Genomic DNA, 27,552 nt, shown 5'->3' with positions numbered 1-27,552 from the left:
ATCTCCTCTCCGGTGAGATTACACGGTCGCCGGCGGTGCTCCGGTGACTCGCGGTGGCTCCGGTGGTGGTTTGGTGGCCGGCGGCTGCTCTCTCTCCAACTGGGCAGGGTTTCGCTAGGTTTTGAGTCTCTGGAGAAAACCTAAGGGGCTGCCTCCTTTTTATAGAAGAGGAAGGGGAAAACCCTAGGGTTTTCTCTACATGGGCCAAATCATCACGGGCCTTGTCACTAAAAATTGGGCTCGGGCCCGGGATGTGACAATACCTGTGGCTCATCAGGTGTGACAGTGATGCAATCGGTGCATCCCTTCAAGGGCCGTATGTTGACGGCAACCCTAACGGGCTCTGTGCTCTTCATCTCTTGAGGGATCCAAGTTCAGAGAGAAACCTCATTGCTAAGAAGTGAAAGTAGAAAGGTGAGAACAATCTCGAGAGCTTATGCGATTCCTTTGTGGAATAGATAGGGAGAAACAGGGTGCGAGCAATCGAGATGGAGACGCCAACAGACAACAGGGCCGAGCGATCTATGCTTGAAAAAACAGTGAGAGAGAGTGAGTGAACAGTCCAAGAAAGAGGATGGTTTCGTATTCCTTCTATTTTTTCCCTCTCTTACAAACCTATGTCTGTTTTCAAATGACTTCTATTTTTTTCCCGTGCGGTCTGAAACAACTCACACGTGCGTAACATTGGGTCATGCCTTGATTCGTGGACAAGCTTAAAGGTACAGGCTATATAAGGCCCATTATTTTCGATTCACACAGCAAGAAACATGAAAATTTGGATCAAACAGAGAAGAGATTTCTTAATTTTAATCATATGTTAATTTAGTTCAAAAATTATAGAATACAATGTATTTTAATTAAAGAAACGAAATTACATGGAATCACTATATAATTATACAGGAATTTCTAATTTTTACATGGTAAGAAACAATATTTATTCTCTTCAATAGACCAATCAATTGCGTCTATATACAACTTAATGTTTGAATTAATCAGATATATTCTTCAGAGACCAGAAAGTAAATGAAATTACCAGCAGTAAACGCAAACTTAAAACTAAATCTATCATTGCTCCTAATTTCTTTAAATCGCTTGTTCTGTTATGAGTGTATCTACATCATAACCGTTACTGGAGCACGCAAGTAAGGCAGCTATAGGACTGTTTAATATTAATCTTTAATTTCGTTTTTATTATTGAATTCGTTACGTGAATGTAAACAAATAGAATGTTAATTAAGTTTTCAAAACCCTGCTAAAATGTTAAGTGAGTACTAAAATCTCGTAAAATAAAAACGGTTAATCTATGTTTTTGAGGCCTAGTTGTTAAGTCCACGTACAAACACAAACGGACCTAGCTAGCTCATGACTTAAGCTTTCCAGTTGATTTAACTCTTAAGGCAGCTTTACTTGTGATCTGATGAAGATTCTCATCACTCGTTGTCCAAGTCAAAAATGACAGCAAGAAAACTAGAGAAGTAAAAAGCCAAAAAAATAGAATAAATGATCAATTGATTTGCCAAGTGATAACAACAATGCATTCTATGTTTCGATAGAGTAGATATGAGCTTCTCATTGCTGCTCCTACAAGGCATAACCTTACTCTTTCTAAGCAAATATAGAACAGAGCTTGCAGTAGGTAGAAGAGCTGTGTATTCTTTCAAAGATTTCGATGTAGCAATGCTCAGGGACCAGTTTGTGGAGTCTGGAAGGCAAATTCTAACACACCAGGAGGGTGATGAAGAAACTTAGAAGACTTTTTGAAAGATTTAGCCCAGGGACTATAGATCAAGCAATCTGGATATGGCTAAGATGACATCAATCTTTCTATTCTTCTTCAGTCTATTTGTAAAGCTTCATCATCCACAGAAACCACTTGTTTACTCTCTCTTTTCCTTGTCACCTGTGAGTCAATACAGAAGGAAGAAACTGTTAAAGACTTAAAAACATTAGAACCAAAGAATACACAACAGTAGAAAAAAAACCTTTTGAATAGAGAGTCATTCATACCAACTTGTTAGGGAAACTTTGTGCATTAGTGAGCTTTGAAGGCGCACAATAATGAGACTTCTTCTTTTGTAGAATCTCAGTGAGACGCCGTTCGTTCTTCTCTTGCCTTAGTAAATATCTCAAGGAAACTGATTCTTGCTCAAGCTTTGACACTGTGATCTCCAGTACGGCTAAGCTGTCCAAAAGCTCTTGTGCCTGCAAATTTTAAGAGTGTTTTTTATAAGGAGATTCAAAAGCAACAAAGAAAATATAAACGTTGGAGAAAGTATATTGAGACCTTATCAGGAAGTTGACAAGGTGATTCCATAAAGGGAGAACTAGAGTGCTCAACAGCACTCGTTAGAGCTAAACGTAAGTTTATCTCTTCTTGTAACTGCTGCTGCAGCTTCTTAATCTGTATCATCCCAAACACACAATTAAGGATGAAGACAAAAAAATATCAAACTTTTTTTTTAATGTTTTTCAAAGTTCATGTAACTATGTAAATGAGAAGAGTTGTAAAAATGTGATAAACAAAAAACCAGCAGATTAGTTGATATCAAGAGGGTTAAGACCACAAGCACTAGGACAAGGACAAGGACAAGTAATGGGATCTGAAAGACTTACATCTTGTTCAAGCTCACATTTGTACCAGACTCTACTTTTACCTTCAAATCTACCACTAGTTTGATCAAGAATCTTGCTTTCATTCTGCAACAGAAAAAAACATACCCAAATTAAATAAAAAAAAACAGATTAAATACTAAACCCTCAAAAGCCCTAGATTAACTGCGTAACCACAAACAAACAAAGAAATCAAAATGGAGAGTAAGAGAGGTACATTTACATCTAGATCAGGAAAATACAAAGAGCCATCTCCAGAGGAGTAAGATCTTCTTGAGAAAGTACCAGTCTTTTTCAAATACCTCCGGATCGAGCTTCCCCTGCCACGTCAGCAAAAAAACGAGAGAGAGTCAAACGAAGCACAGTGAAAGAAGAATGAAGTAGATTTAGAGAGAGTAGTACCAGTTGATGGGAATACGAAAAGTGGCATTTGCGGCGGTACGATCGATGCTGGGAGAAGAAGAAGAAGAGGAAGCTAAGGTCTGATCTTCACGGAGGGCTTCGGATTTGAGACAAAGCATCTTTGGTCGGAGCGGAAGAAGAAGAAGAAAGAAAAGAACAAAGTTTTCCAGCTTTGAGGGTGGTGGTTGGGCTCACACTTCACTTCACACACTACTCTCCTTGTTTTTGGCCTACCTGTCGCTTTAAATGATTTTGCGACAAAAAAAAATGAAATAAATAGGAAAAAAAGCTGAAAAAGGAAAAAGAAGAGAATTTATTCGTGTCTGAGACAACACTTTGACTCGGTGCTCATTTTTCATTTCACACTTATGTCTCTGTCTCTCTTAAAATCACTTTCGGTTTTTATGATGATGATGACGAATAAACATACACACACATGAAAGTGAAATGAAAATATCTAACTTTCACTTTTTGGATCGGTATCGGATTCAAAAAAAAAACCTGACTGCAAACATGTAATGAGATGATGTAATGTAAGATTCCAATCGTACATATCAAATGAGTGAACCATCTAAAAATCAAATAAATCAATTTGACTAAACCGGCTCAGTTGCTTTTTTTTAACAACAATCATTTGTTTAACCTCCATAAATTAAATAATGTTGGGACTACACGAAAACTATAATTTTTTTTATTAATTTATAAAAATATTAATTTATCAATATACTAATTGAATCAAAAACTTAATTTAGTATATTTGTAGTATATATTAATTTATAAAATATTAATTTAAAGAAGTTATACTGTATATTTTTAATTAAAAAATGTCAAAATAAGTGAAAAAAAAGGATGTCAAATAAAAAAAAAAAATTAAGACATTCAAAACAAAACAAAACAGAATTCATAGGATTCAGACCGACCTATTAAGATGTGTGTCTTTTATTTCGCCGTTCAATTGGTAGAGGCCACGGCGTAATTGTAGGGGGATATAGTATATTGTGTTATTATCTTACTTTAATTTTAATTAAAAAGGCTAATTAAGTACCTCCTAGCAAAGTGCTTCAATGCATGATTATTACGTTGGAGGAGCTCTTATAGATTTGCTTTTTTTCTTTTCTTTAAAAAGCTTTTATCATTTTGTTCCTCGAATTCGATTGGGGGATTGAAATTGGATAGTGGATGGTGTAATGTGAGAGAGAGATCTCGTTATGTTAAAGAGACACTCCATCTCCAGAAGAATCTCACGATTCGATTCACAATCCCTAATGTCTTCTGCTGCTGCTTGCACCGATCCCTTGCGATCGCTCCACACTCGATCCATCGGTGGAGGCTTCTTCGTTCACAGACTCAATCCCATTTCTAACGGCTTGTTCAAGGTTTATGAAGGCGGCGGAAAGACCAATGGGTTAACAACAACAACAACCGTAAGAAGCTGTTTTGATGCTTCTCCTCACAAGAAGGCTGATCTAAAGGCTCGAGCTTTATCTCTGCATCGTCGCCTTCTCCATGGCCCGAGGGGGGAAGAACAACGCCGCGGCGGGGGCGGAACCACTGACTTAGCGGATGGACGTGGAGTTGGTAACACGACGAGGTTGCAAGGGAATGATAAGATTGTTGTGGCTGTTGACATTGATGAGGGTATAGTAATGTTGTTCCCTTCATTCTTTGATGATCTTGTTTTACAGGGAGAGATCGTTTTAAAAATGTTATGTTAAAATGGGTTCTTGAAAAAGTTTTAGACTTTACAGTCTATGAGTGATATTCTGGATGTTGTGTAATAATGGAGATCATACGAGGAACTGCTTTGAACTGTGTCTTAAAACTGACATCTTTGAATCTTTTCTCATGTGATTCTGTTTCCAACTCGAGATTTAAGTGTTGCCTTGGTTTGATGGGATTCTTTCGTTTGCTGATAACTCTAATCCCTTGCTTTCGTACACTAACATCATAAGTTTTTCTCTCTTTATTCAAAACCATTATACTAAAAGCTTTGCTTCATCTTATGGTCTTTTTATGTAAGCAGTTCTTGGAAACTTTGTCTCGGCACTTAACAAGTTCATTGCCGACCGCTACTTGTCTAACCATACTGTCTCTGAATACCATGTCTACGAGTTCTTCAGGGTATGAAACTAGAGAGCTTCCCCAACACAGATTTCTTGTCTGGATATGCCCCTTAAACTTGTGTCTTCTTATTTTTCTTTGTTGCAGATATGGAACTGCTCTCGGAATGAAGGTAGTTAGTCTTGGCCATCTTGTAGCTTATATGCATTAATCAAGGGGGCTAGCTGATGAGTTTCTCTAATGCTCTCAATACGTTTTTTCGTTTCAGTGCGACACCTAATCATGTTGTTATGTTTAAAATGTTTCTTGTCCTGCAGCTGACTTACGAGTTCATGAATTCTTTAAGACATCATATTTCAAGAAAGGGATCCATCCTCTTCCAGGTGCACATACGACTCTTCACAAGCTATCAAGATACTGCGAGCTCTCAGTTGTGACGTAAGTGCCATGCTCTGTGACCTCCTCCTCTCTACTAAAATCTTGACCAGTTAATTCTAAAAACCCGTGTTCTGTTTTTTTATATCACTGGATAGGTCCCGGCAGAATGCGATAAAGGATCACACACTTGAGTGGCTCGATATGCATTTCCCAGGATTGTTTAAACATATTCATTTCGGGAACCATTTTGCTCTTCATGGAGAGTCTAAACCCAAGTCTGAAATCTGCAGGTGCATACAGAGAATCATCTCATTAAAATATTTGATACAATCTTGCATGTGATTTGATGGGCTAATTAATAATCCAAGAATTGGAAATTGCAGATCATTTGGAGCAGAGATATTGATTGATGATAACCCTAGATATGCAGAGGAATGCGCTAACATTGGAATGAAGGTTCTCCTCTTTGACTATGAAAACTCATACCCTTGGTCCAAAACTGAGTCTGTGGACAGACATCCTCTGGTGACTAGAGTTCGTAATTGGGAAGAAGTGGAGCAGCAGATTCTCTCATGGGTAGTAACAAAGTGTTAAAAACATTTATACTATTGCTGTTTCAATGTTACATTGTATTGTATAAACATGAAAGAAGACAGAACAAGCCAAGAAATCTTGATGGGATGAATAAGTTAGCAACCAGAGATGAAATTAGCTAAAAACTGTCACCTTTTAGCATTAAATTACTTCTTTTTTGTTGCTAAAATTAGTTTGGTATCACTAAATTTTTTTCACTATCTGTACTGCACATATGTAAGATAATGTATAATTTAAGTGTTTACTATATCATATGAGGTTACTTTATAAATCCAAGGATAACAACATGAGCTAATGTCAATCTATAAACTTTTTTGAAGACTACTTATCAAACATAAGATGATAACGTTTAACTTTCAGCCAATATGTAAAAACTAATCTAAATTATGTTGAAGACTGATATATAAAGCCATCTCAAAACTATTGTAAAACTAATCTCAAATTTGTTGGAAGACTAATAAAATGCTTGTTAAGAGTTTTTAGTGCTAACCGACCAAGAAGGATTAATGGTAGCCTAATAAATTATAGAAGAGAGAAGAAATAGAAATATAATAACTCATTTTATTTAAAATTATGATCATAATAGGAGAGTCACATCATAAAGAAAGAAGGTGCTGGTTATTATTTTAAACCACTAAACACTTCTCACTTGGTTGCCTTGTCCTTGGCATGAAGGTCGTCAAAATAGGCCTTAGTGTTAGCTTCGAAAGCATCCCTAGGTATCTGAACTGCACCTCCAGTCCCTGGCGCCACCATATGACCCGAACCAGATCCAGCCACACCAGTTTGTGCTACGTTACCAGATTTAGCACAATCGTCTTTCTTGTCCATTTTCTTGATCTCTTAAAAATATGAGGTAAGCTTTAATTTGTGGAGAGTGATATGAGGTTTTGATTCGGAATGTGAATGAAACCGATGAAGAGGTGGGTGAATTTATAGATGGGATTTGATCAAGTTAGTCAAAATCAACATTTCCCAAGATTATATCAACAAAACCATTGGGTTTTTTTTTCAGTCAATACGAAGTGGAAGTGAATTGGTAAAGGGCAAGAGTCTGGTCTTGGAAAGCTACTTGGAGGTGTTCAATGACACTTGGAAATAACATCCATATTAGGCTTAACAATTACTTATAGTTTTGTATACACATATAATATGATCACTTATTCTACGTCCATTGAGATTTGTACACGCATTCATACACACATATATATTGCCATTGACGACAATAAGAAAACTTATCAAACACGAGATGATAACGTGAACTAGGCCTGGGATTTTCGGTTAACAGATTTTTTTTAAAAAACAATTCTAAAATTAACCGAATAACATTTTGGTTCGGTTGTCGGTTATCGGTTCATTTCGGTTTCTGTTTCAAGACCGAAATAAACCAAAAATATTTTTGTAGAAAAAATGAAAATTCGGTTAAAATCAGATATTTTCAATTGAATTCGGTTACATTTATTAAGATGGCTAACATCGGTCCAGTTTCGGTATAAACTGGTTCAGTTTTGAAATACTTTAGAAAAATTGGTTAACCGTTCAGTTCGTTAAACCAAGACGAACCTAACCAAAACCAAATTGATTTTGAAAAGCATTCTGAACCAAACCAAACTCTTAACCAAAAGTGAACCGAAACATTCGTTCGTTTCTGTCTGGTACGGTTCAATCCGCAGGGTTAACGTAAACTATCAACCAATATGTAAAAACTATTATAAATTTTGTTTAAAACTGATATAGAAAGCCACCTTTAACAAATACTATTGTAAAATTAATTAAAACTTTGTCGTAAGACTTAAAAAATGCTTGTGAAGTGACCAAAGAAAGATTAATGCAGTGTAATAGAATGCTCTAGTATTCGATAAATTACAGAACAAGGAAAGAAAAACAAGAGAAATAATAACTCATTTTATTTAATTAAATTGTGATCATAATAGGAAAATCACATCACAGGAGCATAACAACAAAGGTGCTGATTATTCTTATTTAACCACTACACACTTCTCACTTAGTAGCCTTGTCCTTGTTATGAAGGTTGTCAAAATAAGCCTTGGTGTTAGCTTCAAAAGCATCCCGAGGTGTCTGAACTGCACCTCCAGTCCCTGGCGCCACCATATTCCCCGTAACAGATCCAGTGCAACCGGATTGTGCTACATTACCAGATTTAGCACCATTATCTTTCTTGTCCATTTTCTTGAACACTTAAAGATATGAGTTAAGCTTTAGTATCTTGAGAGTGAAATGAGGTTTTGATTCGGAATGTGAAACTGATGAAGAGGTGAGTGAATTTATAGATGGGATTTGATCAAGTTAGTCAAAATCAACACTTTCCAAGATAATATCAACAAAACCCATTGTTTTTTTTTCAGTCAATACGAAGTGAAAGTGGATAGGTAAAGGGCAAGATTCTTGTCTTGGAAAGCTACTTGGGGTGTCAATGACACTTGGAAATAACTATAATATTATGCTTAATATTTACTATTTAAAATTTGTATACACATATTTATGATCACTTACTATACGTACATCTACTGAGATTGGTGGGCACAAGTTCTTTTGTACACACATATATCTACAGTCTACAAAGTTCCTCTCGCAATCCTAGGTTTTTATCTTATCTCTCCATCTTCTTCAAGTTATAGAGAAACAATATACAGAATTTTTCGACAACAGAAAACCATTCTGTCATTTATCCCGTGCAGAACTATAGTATTCATGTTTTAAAATGACATTGTATTGTATAAACATGAAAGTATAGGCGAACAAACCAATAAAGCTTCATGGGGAGGGGAATAAGTAGCAATCCGAGTTGAAATTAGCTAAACTTTAATCACCTTTTAGCATTAAATTTAGTGTTTTTTATTTTGCTTAACTTAGTATGGTATGAAATTATTCAAATGAATTTTACATTTGATGTACATATATAAAATAGTGTATACTTCAAAGTTTCCAGTTACATTTCAATAATCTAATTATATTTGTTTGGTATATCATATGAAGTTTTTTATATAAACACGGAGATGACATGAACCAAATCAACCAATCAATATTATTGTAAAATTAATCTGAATTTTGTTGAAGAGATAAAGTCATTGTTGAAAAGTTATACAATGCCATTGGCGACAGTACGTAAGATAATTTATATCAAGCTCTAGTAAACGATAAATTATAGAACAAGAAAAGAAAAGCAAGAGAAATAATAACTCATTTTATTTATTAAATTGTGATCACAATAGGAGAATCACATCATATGAGCATAACAACAAAGAAGCTGATCATCATTCTTATTTAACCACTAAACACTTCTCAGTTAGTTGCCTTGTCATTGGCATGAAGGTTGTCAAAATAAGCCTTAGTGTTAGCCTCAAAAGCATCTCGAGGTATCTGAACTGCACCTCCAGTCCCCGGCGCCACCATGTTCCCCGAACCAGATCCAGTGCCACCAGTTTGTGCTGCATTACCAGACTTTGCACTATCATTTTTCTTGTCCATTTTCTTAAAATTTTGAAGATATGAGTTTAGTTTAAATATGAGTGAAAGAAGGTTTTGTTTTGGAATGCGAATAAAAATTGCTGAAGAGGTGGGTGAATTTATAGATGGGATTTGATCAAGTTAGTCAAAATCAACACTTTCCAAGATTATATCAACAGTCAATACGAAGGGAAGGTGAATTGGTAAAGGGCAAAGAGTCTTGTCTTGGAAAGCTATTTGAGGTGTTCAATGACGCACTTGGAAATAACAATCAATTTAGGCTTAACAATTATTTAAATATTTGTATGTATACACATATAATATGATCACTTACTATACGTCCACTGATAGATGTGGACACAAGTTCTTTTGTACATACATTCATCATATTATACAACATATAATACATGTATCTACAGAGTTCCTCTCCGTCTTCTTCAGCTTAGTCTCCAAGCTATAGAGAAACAGTATAAAGAGTTCTTCAAGAAAAAGAAAATCATTCTGTCTTCTCCATCAGTTTTATACCATAAGCTTGCAATATATCCAAAGCTGTACATACCACCACAAAATCACTAGTTCAACATCACTGTGTTCATCTGAAAACATATCACTAGTTTTGAAGTTGAGACCCAAAGTTACCTGGCAAATAAACCTCAGGTTCGAGAGGTCTTAAGACTCCTCTTGTCTTGATCTTGTCTTCAATTAACAACTGCACCACACAGCATCAAAATCAAATGTTTAAAAGTGTATCTTAAGAGTAGTCTAAAGACAGTGAAAAGTGGTGATGAGTGTAAGAACCAGAGCTCCAATAGCTGCAGGGATCCCAACGGTCTTGGCCATAGCAGTCGTCATTTGCCCGTTCTTGATCTCCCCAAACTCCAAGAGAGTTGCACTGTGCTTCTCCGTGCGTTTGCTTTCAGGGAACTCCACTTCTACTTCGTGATGCAGAAGCACCATATCCTGAAAACATAAAGTAATATGTCAGCAAACAACACCAAGTGCAAGAAAGAGACAAGCAAAGTTATCAATGAGAGACCACCTGCTCATTTCCGGAATAGGCTAGCTTCTCTTCCATTAGGTAGCAAGTTGCATCAAACACACTTTTACACAATGAAGGAATCTCCCTCTCTTCGTGATACCCCAAGAATCTAACACACCAAAAAAGAATCAGCCTTACGTTATGTTCCAGAGAAGATTTGACAACAACATGGAGAATCAGCTTACACAATTGTTTTGGCAGCTTTGTCTGCACTCTCCTTAGAATGTCCAAGCTTGATAATCCTCTTGCTGATCTCTTCTTCTCCGTCTAGAGCCTCTGCATCCTTCACTAGAACATTACTTAACAGAGCACCAAATGTAATACTCTTTCCACTGGAAAGTAGTTGATTTGCTTCATTGTCAAAGAAACCGAGTTTCGAAAGTGTTGACATGATCATACTAAACCCTGTAACAAAACCAGAAAAAATAAAAAAACAAGTGTTAGAACCTTCATACGTAAGATGTGAGTTATGATTATGGAGTTACATGCCTTCGTATCTGAGAGTTCCACGAAATATAGTTGATGCTTCACTCTCAATGCCATAATGTTCCCCGTAAACCAAGGAGTTCCGGTTTGGGAGACACTCCAATGCAAAAGCTGGAAGGTTAGGTACTCTGAATCTTGTGGCTGAATCATACAGATCCTCCCCTGCAGTTTATGTTGCTTGGTTAAACAGAAGTGTACTAAAACTCAACTTAATTCAATCTCCTTTGTTTATCATTACCATCAACATGTATTGTGTCGCCGTTGCTTTTGTATTTGGCAGGGTTGCGGCCAGCTCTAATGGCTCCAGCAGGATTCCAGCTGAAAATATAGAGATGTCATTAAGTAAGTGTGATCATGAAATGATATTTTAATGTGGAACACAGAGGAGAGTTTGTTATTATTAATGGCGTGGAAGACAAGATACCTAAATTTATATGCTAATGGATTGTTTGCTGCAGCAGGAGAGGGAAGACCACCACAGTAAGAGGTGAAAGACTTTACTTTACCTTTTCTGATATGTGCCTCGTTGATCATTTTCATTGCCATCATGTGATCTGCAAGTTTCATTATATGGATCACCTTCTAATTTAGTAAAAACTGAAAAACTATGTTGTGAGATGTCATACCGATTCCAGGGTCCAGTCCCATTTCGCCAAGAATTGTAATCCCAGCACTCTTAGCCTTCTCATGTAACATGGAAGTTTCATCATCAACATAGCTAGCAGTGATAAGATGTTTCTTCAGCTGAATCACAAAGAGGAACACAGAGACTTTGAATCAGGAAACCACTGAAAGCATTTTTAGTGTTTTGAGAGTAGTACCGTACCTCAATGCATGTCTTTGCAACAGCAGCATGACAACTTGCAGGTAATAAACTTAGGACAACATCAACCTGTAGGAAACACCGAAAAAATAAGAAAATTATCGGAGGTCGTTAGCTCAACCGAAAAACACTTTGACCATTATTGTGTCAGCAGTCTCCAGTTCGAATGACTGCTGGGACAAAACTAATATTATATGTTATAGTTTTGGGCCTGGGAGAATTACGGGTTCTTCAAAAAAGAACAGAGAATCTAAGAGAACATACCTCAGAGACATACTTAAGGAGGCTTTCATTGTCTGATACATCTAACTGAACTGCTTCTACTTCTGACATACCTTCAACCGTCTACAACATATTTAATCACGTCAGCAAAAAAAAAAGAAGATAATAAAGACACTTGAAAAGATTAGTTTAGTATATACCTCTTTGGCATCCTTAAGATAAAGAGATGCAACAATCACATGAACATCTCTTTGTTCTCCTCCTAAATAAGTCTTATACCATTGCTGTGATGAAATGTTTCTGACTGATGCTAAGAACTCAGCAGCTGGACGACAAACACGTCCAGCGCCAAGAATCAAAACCGCTGATCTCTTTGTCATTTCTTCAGGCTTCTCTTCGTTTTCTTGCTGGACTTTTCCAATCTTCAGTGAAATTTTATTTGTTTCTTTGCGTGGAGATATTATATAGTCTTCTTCATCATCTGGATTAGCTAACCGAGTTAATGAATCAATTATTTGATCCAATACTTTCCTATCATCCGCACCAACCTACATAATAAGATAATGTAAGGAATCTTTAGCGAGTGGGAACAGGTTAAAAAGTGTGGACCACATTCTTTTTTGGCTTGTAGCTTGGTTACGTGTTCTAGAAACTTTAGGACACAGTGAGAAGGACATCAAACTTAAACCTGACATTAAATTATTGACAGCTGCACGTTATTTATGATTGGAGTATTCAGAAGAAAAAACTTACTTCAAGTTCTGAGTATGACTCAGCATCTGCGCTTTGTCCTATTTCACATTTAGCCAAATGAAATGAGCCACCGGCAGCTTCGATCATATCGAGAGCTTCGTTTATCAGAAACTTATCAAATAGGTGTCCACTTAGAGATACCTACACATCATTGTCACAGTCAAAAATCATTACAAGAAGCTGAGACATATCTCCAAAACGTTTGTAAATATCTAAAGATTTGCTTAAGTCATAGGATTCGGAATAGTTATATTTACTTTCTTGATTTAAAACCTTGTCCTTAAATAAGTTATCTCAAGATATTGGGTCTTTGTACAAAGAGCTCATCTCATGTTGTATGTTCTGTGGTTGGAAACAGACAACATGAGACAAAAAAAAATCTTCGAAACTCACCAATATGTTGTATGTTCTCTGGTTGGAAGCTCCGTTGGTGATGTTATCTTGAGTCTCTCTGCTTTTGAAGTGTATAAATATTAAAATTTAGTTTAGAGAAGAAGCCTAATGGTTACTTCAGATATTGTATATGAAGAAGAACATACTCTGGATCAGACTTCCTCATACGTGGAATATACTCATACAAAGATGTCAACTCTCCTCTATAGCTTATGCAAGCCCTCTTCAGATGTGTCGGTAGATTTTCAATTTCCGTCATGGAAGCCAAACTACCGACAAATTCAGAAAGAATATCTCCAAAATGCTGGGATGCCTTTTTCCATTAACACAAGAAACTCCAAATCATTACAAAGTTGTTCCAACCTTAGAAACATTCTAAGTACTAAAAACTGTAATATTATTACCTCTTTTGCAAATTCTGTTGGTAGAATGTCAACGGCCATGCATAGTAAACCATTACCATCCATGTCTTGATAGTATGAATTGTTCATGGGATTAAACCTGTATACAGTTATAAACTCAAAAAGTTTCAGATAGTGCAAGTACAAGACTGAAAAGAATGCTCATTCAATGCTTATATTACCTAAAGAAAGGGGAGTCTATTAAAGTAGCTCGGTTAACAAACTCAATGGAGCCACCTATATCACAAGTTATGTCACATATTCCCACTAGTGGACATCCCTTTGCTGTTAAATCTTGAAGCTGTTTAGTGCTCAGAAGACGTGGAAACCTCTTCTCCCAGTACATACAGTTCACTGCACAGAGAGTGTTATAGTTAAACTCATGAACTATAAGGCAAAGCAGAGATTAGGATCTAACCAAGAACTGATGTATAAGGGGCGATCTTTTCATGGAAAACTGGATTGTAATGTTCCGGGTGTACATAATAGTCAGCCTGGAGATAAAAGAATGAATAGAGTTAATAGTAGTGTAACAAAAAGTTACGGCCCTGGAGCTAAAGTTGTTAAATAAAGTGCTACTTTATCAAATGAATTTGATGGATCTTGGTGTTCAACCATGTCTTGGCTTGTACTGATACAACCATATACATGATGGACTCGCTTTGTTGATTTTCCATTTTGACTAACACCTTTGTCCTGTGCATAAATACACATTTCATAAACCTATACTTGTAACCTTTAAAAAAATGAATAAAAAGCAAAGCTACACTTACTCTTACAAACAGTTCAGGAAGCTTGCTCGGTTCAACAAAAGTATGAGGAAGAAGCTTGAAAATCTCTTGCGCCCCAAGAGAAACTGAAAAATAAAGAAAGTTATAAATGAACTGAATGAAACATCCTCAAGGATCAAAGAAAGTTACCGTTTCCTGTCCCGGTGAAAACAAACACAAGAGGGCAGATTCCTAAAGGCAATCCCTGGCTAGCAATCTCTTCACCAACAGAGATCACAGCAGCTTTTGCTGCAGCCAATGATGAATACATATAGGATGAGCCAAGCGAGAGGAAAGGCGTTGAGTATCCTAAACTTAGATATCCTGCACAGGGCCGTCCCTGAGATGCTGGGGGCCTAAAACAATTTAGTAAGGGTTTTATAAAAAAAATTTTTTTTACAAATTTAGGGGCCCCTTCTTATGTAAATTTTTTAAAAAAATTTGGGGGCCCTAAGCCGGTGTTTCAGTCCGCTGTGCCCAGGACCGCCCCTGATCCTGCATCAAAAAAATACATTCATCAACACCCAAAAAAAAAAAGAAATATTCTTACTCATTAGAATAGTAACAAGAGACTCTTACTCTGTCCTAGTCCATGTAAGAAGTCAACAAGACCAGCTCTTCCTGCATATTGACCAAATGCTAAAAGTCTTTTCCCATGATCTCCAACAATGAGCTCGTAATCATACAACGTCACTCTCTCAGATAGAATCTGTATTACAACATTCTTAGATATTCTCTCTTAAAATGTACTAAAATAGAAATAAAGACATGAATGAAAAAAGTGTTGTTACTTTATCCAACAAAGGCATGTTTTCTTTCTGTGCCTTGTGAGTGTGTGAAAAGAAAGCATATGCTCTCTCCGGAAGAATCATTTCTAGCTGCAACACAACAACAAACAATAAATCTCATAAACAAGTAAAAATTATTTAATATATTCATTTTTTTAATTAACCACAGTATCCAGCAACCGAAATCAACCGACAAATCTGTGGGCTCCAGCTATGCCGACACTTGTAAATCCCCTAGTGGCCAATGGTAATCCGTATTGTGTTATCCTTCGAGTGCTACTAACCCAACCCCTTTGATTTTAGTATATAATTTTAAATATGCTATTGTCACATTACCTCAGGTTGTTTGATTCCGAGTATAAGTCCACAGTCAGATAAATCATCAGAGACTTCACAACCGACGTCTTCGTACAAGGCATCGTGATGGATACGCTTTGCAGATGGCTGAACCACAATGCGGGAAACGCCTGTTCTGTCTTTTCCACCGTGTAAAAGGCGAGCGCAATGAGATGGTGTTAGTGGCGTTCTTCTCTCCCATTTGTTTACGGTTTCAGCTAGAATCCCCACAACTCCATTCCCTAGCTTCTTCTTCTTCTCCTTATCACCGCCATTTGAATTCATCTTTTTCTTGTAAGTTTATAATCTCTGCAGAGGAGAGGAACAACAAAACTCTATTTCACACTCCTGTAATGTTTAATAACAACATTAACGGTTGATGTTTGAGTTTGATCAAGCAAAAAAGAACCAAAGGAAGATCATTGAGTCCGGTTCTGTCCTTACCTAAACCTTACAAAGGAAGATCATTGAAAGCTTACCAATTGAGAAATCAAACGATTTATGAGCATAAAAATGAAAATCTTTGGCGATTAATTGGTGACTCGAAACAGAACTGAAACAGAGCAGAGAAGAACAGAGGAACGCAGATCAAACTATTATTTAATATCGCAAAGACAAAGAGTGTGTGATGGAGATTAATTGAAGCTCATTTAGGAGAGGACAGTTATGGTGAGATGAAATCAAGAACGAACCTAAAACGATGACTTTGATCATGCAATGCTTGTGAACTGGTTTATGAAAGATGGAACCTTTTTTCCGAAGTGAGTATAGGCGCAGTAACAAGTTTTATTTCTTTTTACGTCCTTTTATAAGCTACGGTTACGTATATGATTTAGCTTAAAACTTTTTAAAAATGATTAGGTGGATATAGTAATAGGCGTATTTTGGATAAAGATTATGACGATACAAAAAAATGTGATAAACCCACAGTTTTAGGTATAGCCAAATAAATAAATATATATAATTTTCTAAAAAAATATCATTTGTAAGAATTAACTAGATGTTTTTAATACAAAAATATTTTAGGTTATATAATAAAATATATCAATAAATTAATATAATTTAGTGTTATATCTTATTTAATTTTATAATAATATTTGTGTGACGTATAATATTATTACTATAAAATTTATAATTTTTGTAACAAAATGTAATTTGAAAACATTATAATGTAACAATACTGATTTACATAGTTTTTTATTTCTAAATTTAAAATGTATGTGAAAATTAAATTAAATTAAACTTTGAATTTGGTATAAAATAAAGATATTATAATTAAGTTATGTAAAATGTAAAAAACTTTTAGGAATAATCCAAATAAAAATTACAAATAAAAAAAGTTATGACTTCTATAGATATATAAAAACTATATAATTTAAATTTATACTAAGTTATTTCCAATAACATATTTCATTTGACTTATGGCATAATAGTAGAAATTAGTAATAGTTAGAAGTATTAATCTCGCCGACATTTGTGTATTTAACACATGTGTGAGCGTGACATATCATATTTGTATTACAAATATTTCAACCTGTTCCGCTATAATCGACACGTCAATTCTACTCTATTAAATAATGCAATAGACAATGACAAATGCACTAAACAAAGGAAATAGCAATAAACTACTATCTCACGAAAAATAATAAAAGGAAAGGGACAACGTCGTCACTACCAATTACGTGGATGTGATACAGGATAGGACTGAAGGTGTCTGTCTCCAATGGAAAGTGTATTACGTGTTTGATGAGAAGAGAAATAGACAAGAGAAGAGTGAAGACGTTACTCACTTGCAATAACCTACATTTAGATCACGACGCTTACCATTTTCCGTGTTCTTTACGTCTATCTTCTTTTGGTTTTATCATGACTTTATAGTATATGCACCTAAAAAAGGTTACAAGGTGGTTCCCATGTCTGATTCATGAATCTAATTTTTATGTAGTTACAGTGCAGTTGATACGAAAATACCAAGGGCAGATGAGCTAAATTGGGTGAAACGAAGTAGATTCCTATAGTGTTATTGAAAGTGTTGGGTAAGTTGGGCTTATGATGGGGAATAGATTGATCTTATTTAAATAGTCACATTTGCAAAGGTTGGGCTTCAGCTGCTGTCTTGAAACAGGCCCATGTTCAATATGGCATATGTTCAAGGAAGGAGAATGTCAAGAGAAACATTTTGACTAATTCAGAGTATATACAGTGGAACGTGAGACAATGACAATGAATCCATCAGAAGTTTGACATCAAACATCTCTGTACTACACATTTTTGATAGATACGCTTGCAGGTTTGGTAGTACAACACGTCCGTAGTTTCATAAAATGAATAATTATTTTTACAAGACTAATCTAACTAATTATCTGAAAAGTGAATGTGAACCTGAACATTGTTTTGGTATCATTGATACATGTGCAGCGACCAGTTATGTTCCGACGACGGCTTTTCTTATGAATCAGGTTTTATTATAAGTTCTCTTTTCAAAGTTTTTATTGTATTTAATTGGGCATGGCCTGGGAACAAGTTCTGGGCATTGACTTTGCAATGGCACAAAAGTCGATGCGAGAAGAGATTCCTCAACGAGGCTACAAAGTTAATGGTGGTCCTATCCTTTTGCTTTTTTTTTTCACCCATCTCTTCTTTTATGTGATTAAATTTCATACATTTTAAATGTATTTTGACAATAACTGGATTTTAATCCTAGAAAATATTAACGAAAATGAAGATGCCGTTGTTAAAACTTTCAAAATTATAATTTAACAAAGAAATGAAAAACCCACAATTTTAATCAACATATACTCCATTTGTTTTCTAAAATAAAATTTTCTAGAATTTTCATGTTTATTAAAAATATAATAATATTTACATTTTATTTATAATTTATTTTTAATATATTTTCTAATAAATATCCACCAATAAAATTTAATCAAATCAGATATTTACAATTAAAGTTTTTCAAGAATATACAAAAATATTTTAAAAATATATAAAATATATTTTTGTGAAACAAAAATAAACTCTATAAAATTTTACTTTCGAAACCGAGGGAGTATATTTTAAAACAAACTTTTATGAACATTTTATGGTAAACTTATATCTTACAATACAAATACCCTGGGTTACGGGAACGAATAATAGTAATACACGCTTTCAAAGTAACAACTAGATGTTAGTATCCAATCTAAACTATTATTCTATATACTTTCAAATCCATTTCTCTAGCAATTTTTCATGAACTCAAATAATAACATGCATTAAAAGCTAAACTATACTATTAGATTTTGCATACAAAAGTTTGCATTTTTGGATGAAGAATTCAATGCTAAGTTTGACAAATGATAAAGAGACAAATGTGACTTGATGTCAAGATTTATTTGTCTTATGGTATTTTGATTATAATACTTGTATAAGAAAAAACACGAGCAAAAGAAAAAGAAGTTGCTTTTTAAAATTTTATTATTCGAAAGGTAAAACTGTTTAAAAGAAAAAGAACAAAAAAAAGGAAAAGAAGACAACTCACACGAATCGCCACTTTTGATAGTAGTAGTCTCTGTATTAGAGAAGAGACGAGAAGAAAGACAGCTCCTAAGTCCTAAAATCCCTAACTAACTTTCTCTTTTGCTTTTGCGACCATGTCCACTGTCTTCGTGCGCTAATTCTTCTATGTTTCTTTTTTAAAAATTATTCTTCTATGTTCCTCTTCACTCTTAGTTAGTGATCTATCTTTAATGTGTTAAAAATCCACATAAGCAAACGAAAATTCGGGTTACATAGCATGCAAGGCACATAATTTTTTTTTTTTTTTTTTTTTTTTTTTTTGATAACTCTGGTATCTGGGCAGCCACATTCCCAACTATCCCCCCGAAAGGGGTCCAGCGCCCCAACGGAAGGGATGTTAAATCCGTTGTGGCCAAGACTCGAACCCGGGTGGCGGGCAGTACAGCTGTACCTCCTTTACCACCAAGCTACGAGCGCTTGTTCCATTTCTTTGCCATTTGAATGATGATGGATGCATATGCAGAGCTGAGATCGATCAACTCTAAAATTTGCAACTAATGTTTGGAACTCTAGAGAATGATAAACAAGAGTTGCATCTTTTGGTTTTATACTATGTTAAATTATTTTTTTGCTTCATGTTTCTAAACATAATTTCTTGAATTCAAGTCCAAATATATGACTTATGACTCAAAAACAAAACAAAAGACAATCGTTTACAAAATTCTTGTCGAATCATTGTAGCAGGTTAGTCACTCTCCAGCTAATCATAAAAAAGAGTTAGTTGGGCACTGCCGGTAATATGTTTACTTTTTATTTCCTTTGCTATCGAAAAGAGTCATTCACTATTGAATAGTATCTCAATAGTACTATTTTTTTTGTCCCACTCCATAAAACTTTTCTTTACAAATATTTACAACATACAAAGCACAAACACACATTAAATCCAAACAATAATAGGACAAATACTAATATACAAGCTAACAAATTACAAATTGTCTTTTACCAAAAAAGATAATTATTTTACCAAAAAAAGGTTACAAGTAGTCATAGTATAAAAATCATATAGCTATTATAACTATAGTTTTTTCATTGACAATTGTGAAGAGTTGATTTATTTGACCATTGTTGGTTTTATATTTCAGTATAGACAACGATTTCATACTTCATTTGATTAAAAATAATTTATTGGGGGTAGTGGTAGAACATTGAACAAGAAGCTATACAAATAACACAATCTTTCACTTTTGTTTTGTCTCTTCCCCATAGCATCTTTGTGGATTGTCAACGCTCTCTGAAAGAGGTGCCCAAGAAGCTTCCTTTTCTCTCTCTCTCTCTCTCTCTCTCTCTCCAATGGCACTACAAATCTCAACTCTTTAAAAACAAAAAACACTTCTACCAAAGATCTGTCATTACCAGTTCACCACTATCTCTCTTTTCTATTCTCTCTTCTCTCTTTCTCTGCATTTACTTAAAACCTCAAATTCAATCTTTTTTCCTAGAAAAATCTCCCTTTTACCTCTCTCTTTTGAATCCCACTTACCCAAAACCCCAAAGCTCGAAACTTTACACTGATCTGAAGCCTTAGAAAAAATGGGATTCTCAGCTGGGAAACGAAAATCAAGAGATGAGCAAGACTACACAGTAACCTTAGCTTCCACCGCTTTCCCCATGGACGACCTCAGCGACGACGTCCTCGAGAGAGTCCTCTCGTGGCTACCTACTTCCTCTTTCCTCCGCATGACCTCCGTCTGCAAGAGATGGAAATCAACCAAAACCTCAAAAAGCTTCAACCTTGCTTGCTCCCAAGTCCCTCTTCGAGACCCTTGGTTCTTCATGATCACTAACGATTCAAAGTCTTCAACTTTCGTATACGACTCAACAGATAACAACTGGAAGAACCTCAACCATAACCGCAACCGCCAAGATTTCATTCCAGTAGCTTCCTCTGGCGGCTTGCTCTGTTTTCGCTGCTCTGTTTCTGGTGGCTTCCTCCTCTGTAATCCCATCACTGGATCTTCTCGTGACCTTCCTTCTCCAATCTCTGATGATAACAGCAAACCTCTCCAAGCTGTAGCCATGACTGCTCTCACTCCCTCCAGCTACAAGCTTGTTACAATCTCTGGAGAAGCCCCAAACCTCTGTTTCAGGTTCTACGAATCAGATTCCGGTTCATGGAGTAAAGAGTTGAACTTAGTGAAGAAGAACGATGGAGATGAGTACAATGATGACAATGATAGTGGAACAGTCTATTTTCTCAGCAAGACAGGACACGTGGTTGTAGCCAGTAACAATCTCCAGAGAAGTCCCTCTAAGCAGTACTCTTCTGTTATAACCGTTAAAGACAATGCAGAGACCGTCTACTTCCTCAGCTCTCACGGAACCATCATAGCTTGTGATCTCACCAACAGATGCTTCACCGAGCTACCTAAGCTTCTTCCTCCGTTTCTTGAGTACTCCATCGACTTGGTGGAATGCAATGGAACCATGTTTGTGATTCTTCTCTCTGAGTTCTACGAAAGCGCCAGCTTGAGGATATGGAAGCTGGAGAACCAGAGCTGGGTTCATGTTGGGATGTTGCCTCCTGCAATGTCTCATGAGTTGTATGGGAGAGAAGGTGACATAAACTGTGTAGCAGGAGCTGATGACAAGATACTTGTGTGCTTCAACACGAGTCCTCCTGAGGTGTATTGTAGATACTTTGTGTATGATTTAGTTGCAGAACAGTGGAGTGAGTTGCCAAAATGCTTCAAGGATGGAGACGCTGTGGAGTTCGTTTCTGCTCTCTCGTTCCAGCCGCGGATCGAAGCAACAGTTTGAAGTTTGATTAGGCTTAAGTGATTTGTTTTTGTATTCTTTTCAGGATAATGCAATGTAACAAGTATTAAATTAGAACATGAATGATTTGTAGTATGCAAAGAGCTTTGTCTCTACCAAAAATCACCACATGAGCATTTACCATCCTTGAATCTGTGAAACCGATTAGCATCTCTCAGTACAATCTCTCTATCATACACCTTTGATATATATTTCATGGCATTGTGGCAATCTCCACATACACGTAGATTCTTGATCACACGAATCAGTGTGGAAGGAGGAGTGCTCATAAGCCCGAACGCAACGGCTAGCTTCTCGCTGTGGTGGTGCAACGCGCGTTCTTTCTCCTCTTCTTCCACATCTACAAGTGTGAAATCTGTCTCAGGAACATGCCCTTCTTGTTTGATGTCTCTGATCACATCTTTTACTTTCTTGTGTATCAATTCACTTTGAGGGTTTGATCTATCATCCACCACAAATAGATGGATCTTGTTTTTCACCTCAATCCAGCTGAACCCCGGGTCTTTTTTCACTTTCTGCCCTTTCATCATCGTCCGGGCGAGTTTCATCTCAGACCATTTGGAAGCAGCTGCATACATGTTGGATAAAAGCACATAAGCTGATGAATCCAATGGCTCTAGCTCCAGAAGCTTAGTTGCTACTCTCTTCCCTGTTTCTGTGTCCCCTTGAACTCTGCAGGCTGCAAGCAGAGCTCTGTACATCGACGCTGAAGCTTCCAAGGACATTGACTCGATCAATTTCTCAGCCTCTCTAACAAGTCCAGCGCGGCCAAGCGCATCGGCTAAACAAGAGTAGTGTTCTAGCTCAGGTTTGATGCCATAGTCTTTATGCATTGCTTCGATATGCTTGTATGCCTCGGAGACTAAGCCTGAGTGACTGCAAGCAGAGAGAACGCCGATGAATGTGACCTTGTCAGGTCTTATACCCAAAGATTTCATCTGTTCGAAAAGCTGAAGCGCTTCTTCCCCTTCCCCATGTTGAGCTAATCCTACCAACATGGCATTCCAGGCAGCGATTTTCCTCATTTCGATCCTTTTAAACAAAGTATATGCGTCGTCTATGCTTCCGCACTTAGCATACATGTCCACAAGTGAAGTTCCAACGAAGGTATCACCAGTGCAATTCAACTTGAGGGCGTTTGCGTGAATTTGTCTCCCCTGTTCTAACCCCGTCAAGCAAGAGCTTGCTTTCGCAAGTGTGGCTATTGTAAATTCATCAGGCATCACTCCCATGAGCCTCATCTGGCTATAAACATGGAAAGCTCTCTCCTCTTCTCCATTCTCTATGCATCCTGATATCATAGTAGTCCAAGCAACATCGTCGGGCACAGGAATGCAATTGAAAGCTAACTGCGCTGCTCTCATATCGCCGCATTTTACGTACATATCCAAAACTCCACTGCTGACCCATAGATCTAAGTCGTATCCGGATTTGACTGCATAAGCATGGACTTGCTTCCCTTGATTTACCTCAAACAAGGAACCACATGTCTTGAGCACTGTTGCAAGCGTGAAATCATCTGATCTCTCTCCCTGATGATGCATCAAAGCGAAAAGCTTCAGAGTCTTGTGGCCGTCATTACTTTGGGTATAGCCAGACATCATGGCATTACAAGCGACGAGGTCGAAACTGTTCCTCTCGAACAAAACTTCTGCCTCTTTCATACACCTGTTGCGACAGTATGCGTCAATCAGAGCAGTAGAGACAAAACTATCAGAAACATTATTGGTTTTAATTGCATGAACATGAACTTGTTTGTTCAACGACAAGCTTTCAGAGAGAGAAGAAGTTGCCTTGAGAACACTCGTCATGGTATAATGGTCTGGTGTGAAGCCACAACGTAACAGCTGCATAAACAGACGCACTGCTTCCACTTCTAGGCCACTTTGAGCAAACCCGGAGATAACTGAATTCCACGATATCAAATCTCGTTCATTCATACTGTTAAATACTGTCCTAGCGAAGTCCACTTTTCTCAGCTTACAGTACATGTTTATTAGACTATTTGCCACAGTGAGCTTCAAATCAAATCCTAGCTTCAACGCCATACAATGAACTTGCTGCCCTAATGCTAAACTATCTAACTTAACAGCTGAAGCTAACACCAAAATAAATGTGACATCATCACATTCCAAGTTGGACTCAACCATATCCACAAAACATTGGAGAAGAGCTGAATACTGACTTCCCTTGAGATATTTAGTCAATATTTGGTTCTTGGATCTTATTTTTGAAGCATCATGACCATTTGCAGATGACTTCATTTCTCCTCTTTCAGAATCATCACCAGTAACTCTATCGAGTAAACGCAAGGTGATTTCATTAGGATGCAAGCCACTTCTACGAAACGCAGAAGAGAGATCCACTGATTCTTCTTTTAAACCCATATCCAGATAAGCCTTCAACATCAAGTTCCATAACACAACATCTCTATAACTCATCTCTTCAAACAAATCCCTACCTTCCTTAACCTTACCAAACTTCAGATATATATTAACAAGCGCCCCGGAAACAAACTCATCGCTATCCAAACCGATCTTGCAAGCATACCCATGAACCTCCTCTGAAGCCCACACATATCCAGAATGCAAACAGAGTTTCAACACCGGAGCTAGAGTCATTCGACTTGTAAACACAACGTCCTGCCGTAAAATTCGAAAAAGATGAAAACCTTCTTCGACATTCTCGATAACACCTTCCGAAGACTGAGCATAAGCAGCTAAAATCGAGTTCCAGGAAACGAGATCTCTTTCAGGCATTTCCTCGAACACTCGGCGTGCGTAAGTGAGTGATCCACACTTCGAGTACATTGAAATGAGATTATTGACAAGGAATCGTTCTGGGTTTTCCTCGAAGGTTAAGATACGTGCGTGCGTGCATTTCCCGAGCTTCAAGTCCGACGTGGAGATGGCGTCGCGAAGAAAGCTGAACCATTGTGAGGAAGAAGAAGAGGAAGAACAAAATGGCGAAGCGGAAGTGAGACGCAAAGGAGGGAGGAGATAGTAGAGTTTAGGAGATCTCTGAAAGGAGAACGGGATCGATTTGAGGGTTGCTTGCATGATGGGTTAAAAATGTAACCTTTTAAAGTTGAGGGGTGTAATCTTGCGACGCAAGAAACTCATGGGGAGAAAGTAGAAAACCTAAGTTGGTTCATGACGTTGCTTAGGACTTTTAACGCGGGTACAAGATGGTTAGTAACCGGTTCTTGCATTTTCTATTTTTCGGTTTAGTATTGTTAATCAAATTACACGTTAACATTATAATTTACATTAACGTCTAACGATTTTTGACAATGCATTTTGACATAGTTTAATTTTTTTCCCATGGAATCAGAAGTCATTATTGTAGGGATTAGGGAGTAAAAAATAATTTCAAACTATACTATGGAAACAAATAATTATTAAAATATTTTTTTCCACTTCCTATACATTTGACTAAAAATAACATCAAACTCATTGTATCATTTCTCATCTTCTCTCTCTGGCAAGAAGCCAAGAAAGGTAGAGTAGAGTAGATATATGTCGTTGTCGTCTTACCTAAGCCCAACGCGCCTTCTTGAAGGCTACCTCCGCCGCTGCCTCACGGCGGCAGGACTCACGTCGCAGACTCTTTCCATAGATTCTGAAACAACCATCCACTTCTGGGGTCCATCATCTGTAGACCACAGCATCGATGACAGACCGGTGATGCTTCTCCTTCACGGCTTCGGTCCATCTGCCATGTGGCAGTGGCGAAGACAGATTCAAGCCTTCTCACCGTCTGTGTTCCGGGTATATTGTCCTGATCTTGTTTTCTTTGGTGACTCTACCACTTCATCCACCAATCGTTCCGAGGTCTTCCAGGTATATATGACTCTTTTGCTTCCACATGTTTTCCACTAGGATGATTGGATTTGAACTAGTATTGTTTTCTGGTCACGTGAAAAGTAGTTTTAGTAAATATAAAAACAGAAGATTAATTTATTTACATATGCCCTTTTAACATATGGGAAAAATATATTTGGAACTTAATTCTTAATATGATTTTTTTTCTCTTTTTTTGTCGACTAATTTGAATTTTATTCTACTCAACATATATATATATATATATATTGTAAATTTGTAACTATTCTTAAATTCTACTGATTAATATATTTGATATAAATCAAACTTGAAAGGAAACATAAAAGTTAGTCCATACTGGATGGATATTCTTTAGAAATTTGATGTGTTTGCTCTTTTTATATCATATATGAACTCATTTTAGTATATAAACACATTCTTATTAGAAACAAAAAATAAATTATTAGGCGGAGTGTATGGCAAAGCTAATGGAGAAACTAGGAATAGAGAAGAAGTTTAATGTAGTTGGAACAAGCTATGGCGGATTTGTGGCGTACCATATGGCAAAAATGTGGCCTGAAAAAGTGGAGAAAGTAGTGATTGCAAGCTCCGGCATCAACATGAGAACGTGTGACAGTGAAAGTTTATTGCAAAGGTCGAACTGTGAGTGCATTGAGAAAGTTATGTTACCATCTACTGCGTCCGAGCTTCGGACACTTATGGGTTTGGCATCTTCTTGGAGGATGCTTCGTATGTTTCCTGATGCTCTCTGGAATGACTTCATTAGTGTAAGTGACTAAGTATTGTTGGGTGTTGACAATGAGTATCATTGTAACCACATAAATCAAACTCTTGTTGACATTTTTTTTAGCAAAGATAAACTAATCCAAACAAATAATTTGGTTACTTTGTATGATTTATGCAGAATTTATATCAAAAGAATAGAAAAGAGAAAGTAGAATTATTGAAGGGGTTGACTCTTGGCAGGGAGGAGAAATTAAACATCGAACCTCTTTCTCAGGTACGTGCTTCTCTTTTACTGAACACGTAAACTTTGTTTTGTAGACGTGATGTAATTCCAAACATGTCTTGGGATGTCTTTCAAATCAAACGTAGTTTACTTCTAAGTTCTAACAATGAATATGAGTACTTAAATGGGAGTCATATGATTAACGTCAATGCATTTTATATACTCTTAGGGGATCCTAATAATATGGGGAGATAAAGATCAGATATTTCCCGTGAAGATGGCCTACGAACTAAAAGAGTAAGTACATGAGTATTTCTTGGTCAAGGTTTAGCGTATATTGTATTAATTTTTTCAAAGATCATTAGTATTCTTAAGCATATTCTTTTAAATGTTGCAATGGTTGGTATTTTATGTAGGATTCTTGGAGATAAGACAAAACTGGAAATCATTGAGAACACTTCACATATTCCCCAAATCGAATGTGCCCAAGAGTTCAACAACGTCGTTTTGAGATTTTTGAAAGGATCTCAATAGTAAACATGTGAAGTATTATAAGTTCACTTAATATTAATTACTACGTTGCTTGCTACGCTTTCTCATTTTTTTCATGTAACTTATATTCTGTTTAAAACAAAACTGGAAATCATTAAAAAAACACTTCACATGCATGTTCCCCAGACCGAATGTGGGCAAAAGGTGAACAATATCGTTTTGAGATTTCTCAAAGGATCACGATTACTATGATTATAAATTTGCTAAATAATTATTAAGCTTGTTTAATATAGTAAAAATTTAGTATAATTAGAAGTTTTACAAATATATTAATAGCTCAAATAATATAAGTTGTAAATAATAATCCTGGTTGTTACAAAAGAGTAGATTTTGATTTGGTCACCAATAAATT

General features: G+C 36.5%; 9 protein-coding genes across 15 annotated transcripts; 3 read left to right on the top strand and 6 right to left on the bottom strand.

The window, feature by feature from the left end:
- Nucleotides 1-1,490: 1,490 nt before the first annotated feature.
- On the bottom strand, nt 1,491-3,389 carry LOC106371008 (rho GTPase-activating protein 7). Of its 2 annotated transcripts, none has more exons than XM_013811026.3 (6): nt 3,013-3,389; nt 2,828-2,930; nt 2,614-2,697; nt 2,285-2,401; nt 2,008-2,202; nt 1,491-1,900 (listed from the first exon to the last, which is right to left on the bottom strand). In XM_013811026.3, exons 1-6 carry the CDS (start codon nt 3,129-3,131, stop codon nt 1,835-1,837), a joined length of 684 nt encoding a protein of 227 aa, XP_013666480.1. In that variant the 5' UTR covers nt 3,132-3,389; the 3' UTR covers nt 1,491-1,834. The 2 variants fall into 2 exon arrangements, with proteins under 2 accessions (XP_013666480.1, XP_013666488.1); XM_013811034.3 differs by having other exon boundaries at nt 2,834-2,930; nt 3,013-3,388.
- A 664-nt stretch (nt 3,390-4,053) lies between these two features.
- Nucleotides 4,054-6,316, top strand: BNAA01G03730D. Its single transcript, XM_013803438.3, has 6 exons — nt 4,054-4,650; nt 5,036-5,133; nt 5,221-5,245; nt 5,391-5,511; nt 5,607-5,741; nt 5,835-6,316. The coding sequence occupies exons 1-6, from the start codon at nt 4,221-4,223 to the stop codon at nt 6,043-6,045; spliced, it is 1,020 nt and encodes a 339-aa protein (XP_013658892.1). The 5' UTR covers nt 4,054-4,220; the 3' UTR covers nt 6,046-6,316.
- Nucleotides 6,317-6,588: 272 nt separating this feature from the next.
- Nucleotides 6,589-7,302, bottom strand: LOC106438505. The gene has a single exon (XM_013879686.3). The coding sequence runs from the start codon at nt 6,874-6,876 to the stop codon at nt 6,691-6,693; it is 186 nt and encodes a 61-aa protein (XP_013735140.2). The 5' UTR covers nt 6,877-7,302; the 3' UTR covers nt 6,589-6,690.
- Nucleotides 7,303-7,934: 632 nt separating this feature from the next.
- LOC106441978 lies at nt 7,935-8,283 on the bottom strand. Its single transcript, XM_022695215.2, has one exon. It carries the CDS (start codon nt 8,230-8,232, stop codon nt 8,047-8,049), a length of 186 nt encoding a protein of 61 aa, XP_022550936.2. The 5' UTR covers nt 8,233-8,283; the 3' UTR covers nt 7,935-8,046.
- A 951-nt stretch (nt 8,284-9,234) lies between these two features.
- On the bottom strand, nt 9,235-9,623 carry BNAA01G03700D. The gene has a single exon (XM_013879687.3). The coding sequence runs from the start codon at nt 9,532-9,534 to the stop codon at nt 9,349-9,351; it is 186 nt and encodes a 61-aa protein (XP_013735141.1). The 5' UTR covers nt 9,535-9,623; the 3' UTR covers nt 9,235-9,348.
- Nucleotides 9,624-9,778: 155 nt separating this feature from the next.
- Nucleotides 9,779-16,361, bottom strand: LOC106438508 (alpha-aminoadipic semialdehyde synthase). 6 transcript variants are annotated; one of them, XM_013879689.3, is made up of 26 exons: nt 16,217-16,334; nt 16,004-16,077; nt 15,525-15,833; nt 15,192-15,278; nt 14,980-15,109; nt 14,551-14,724; nt 14,404-14,486; nt 14,210-14,326; nt 14,049-14,124; nt 13,813-13,984; nt 13,634-13,730; nt 13,376-13,542; nt 13,230-13,290; nt 12,837-12,977; nt 12,284-12,631; nt 12,126-12,206; nt 11,865-11,930; nt 11,665-11,782; nt 11,463-11,592; nt 11,277-11,356; nt 11,042-11,200; nt 10,738-10,957; nt 10,553-10,661; nt 10,312-10,473; nt 10,153-10,222; nt 9,779-10,062 (listed from the first exon to the last, which is right to left on the bottom strand). In XM_013879689.3, the coding sequence occupies exons 3-26, from the start codon at nt 15,807-15,809 to the stop codon at nt 10,010-10,012; spliced, it is 3,186 nt and encodes a 1,061-aa protein (XP_013735143.2). In that variant the 5' UTR covers nt 15,810-15,833; nt 16,004-16,077; nt 16,217-16,334; the 3' UTR covers nt 9,779-10,009. The 6 variants fall into 6 exon arrangements, with proteins under 6 accessions (XP_013735143.2, XP_022550862.2, XP_013735144.2 ...); XM_022695141.2 differs by having other exon boundaries at nt 13,230-13,287; XM_013879690.3 differs by having other exon boundaries at nt 15,969-16,077; nt 16,217-16,301.
- Nucleotides 16,362-20,184: 3,823 nt separating this feature from the next.
- On the top strand, nt 20,185-22,009 carry LOC106438510 (F-box only protein 13-like). Its single transcript, XM_013879695.3, has one exon. The coding sequence runs from the start codon at nt 20,613-20,615 to the stop codon at nt 21,837-21,839; it is 1,227 nt and encodes a 408-aa protein (XP_013735149.2). The 5' UTR covers nt 20,185-20,612; the 3' UTR covers nt 21,840-22,009.
- On the bottom strand, nt 21,474-24,983 carry LOC106438509 (pentatricopeptide repeat-containing protein At4g33170-like). Its single transcript, XM_013879694.3, has one exon. It carries the CDS (start codon nt 24,914-24,916, stop codon nt 21,950-21,952), a length of 2,967 nt encoding a protein of 988 aa, XP_013735148.2. The 5' UTR covers nt 24,917-24,983; the 3' UTR covers nt 21,474-21,949.
- A 305-nt stretch (nt 24,984-25,288) lies between these two features.
- On the top strand, nt 25,289-27,316 carry LOC106438511 (putative 2-succinyl-6-hydroxy-2,4-cyclohexadiene-1-carboxylate synthase). Its single transcript, XM_013879696.3, has 5 exons — nt 25,289-25,699; nt 26,146-26,466; nt 26,604-26,699; nt 26,878-26,945; nt 27,065-27,316. Exons 1-5 carry the CDS (start codon nt 25,376-25,378, stop codon nt 27,180-27,182), a joined length of 927 nt encoding a protein of 308 aa, XP_013735150.1. The 5' UTR covers nt 25,289-25,375; the 3' UTR covers nt 27,183-27,316.
- The last annotated feature ends 236 nt before the right edge of the window (nt 27,317-27,552 follow it).

Source organism: Brassica napus, chromosome A1 (genome assembly GCF_020379485.1).
Source record: "Brassica napus cultivar Da-Ae chromosome A1, Da-Ae, whole genome shotgun sequence".
In the NCBI taxonomy this organism is placed as follows: Eukaryota; Viridiplantae; Streptophyta; class Magnoliopsida; order Brassicales; family Brassicaceae; genus Brassica; species Brassica napus.
Note: the sequence above shows the minus strand (reverse complement) of the source record. Positions and strands in the feature narration are given on the sequence as shown.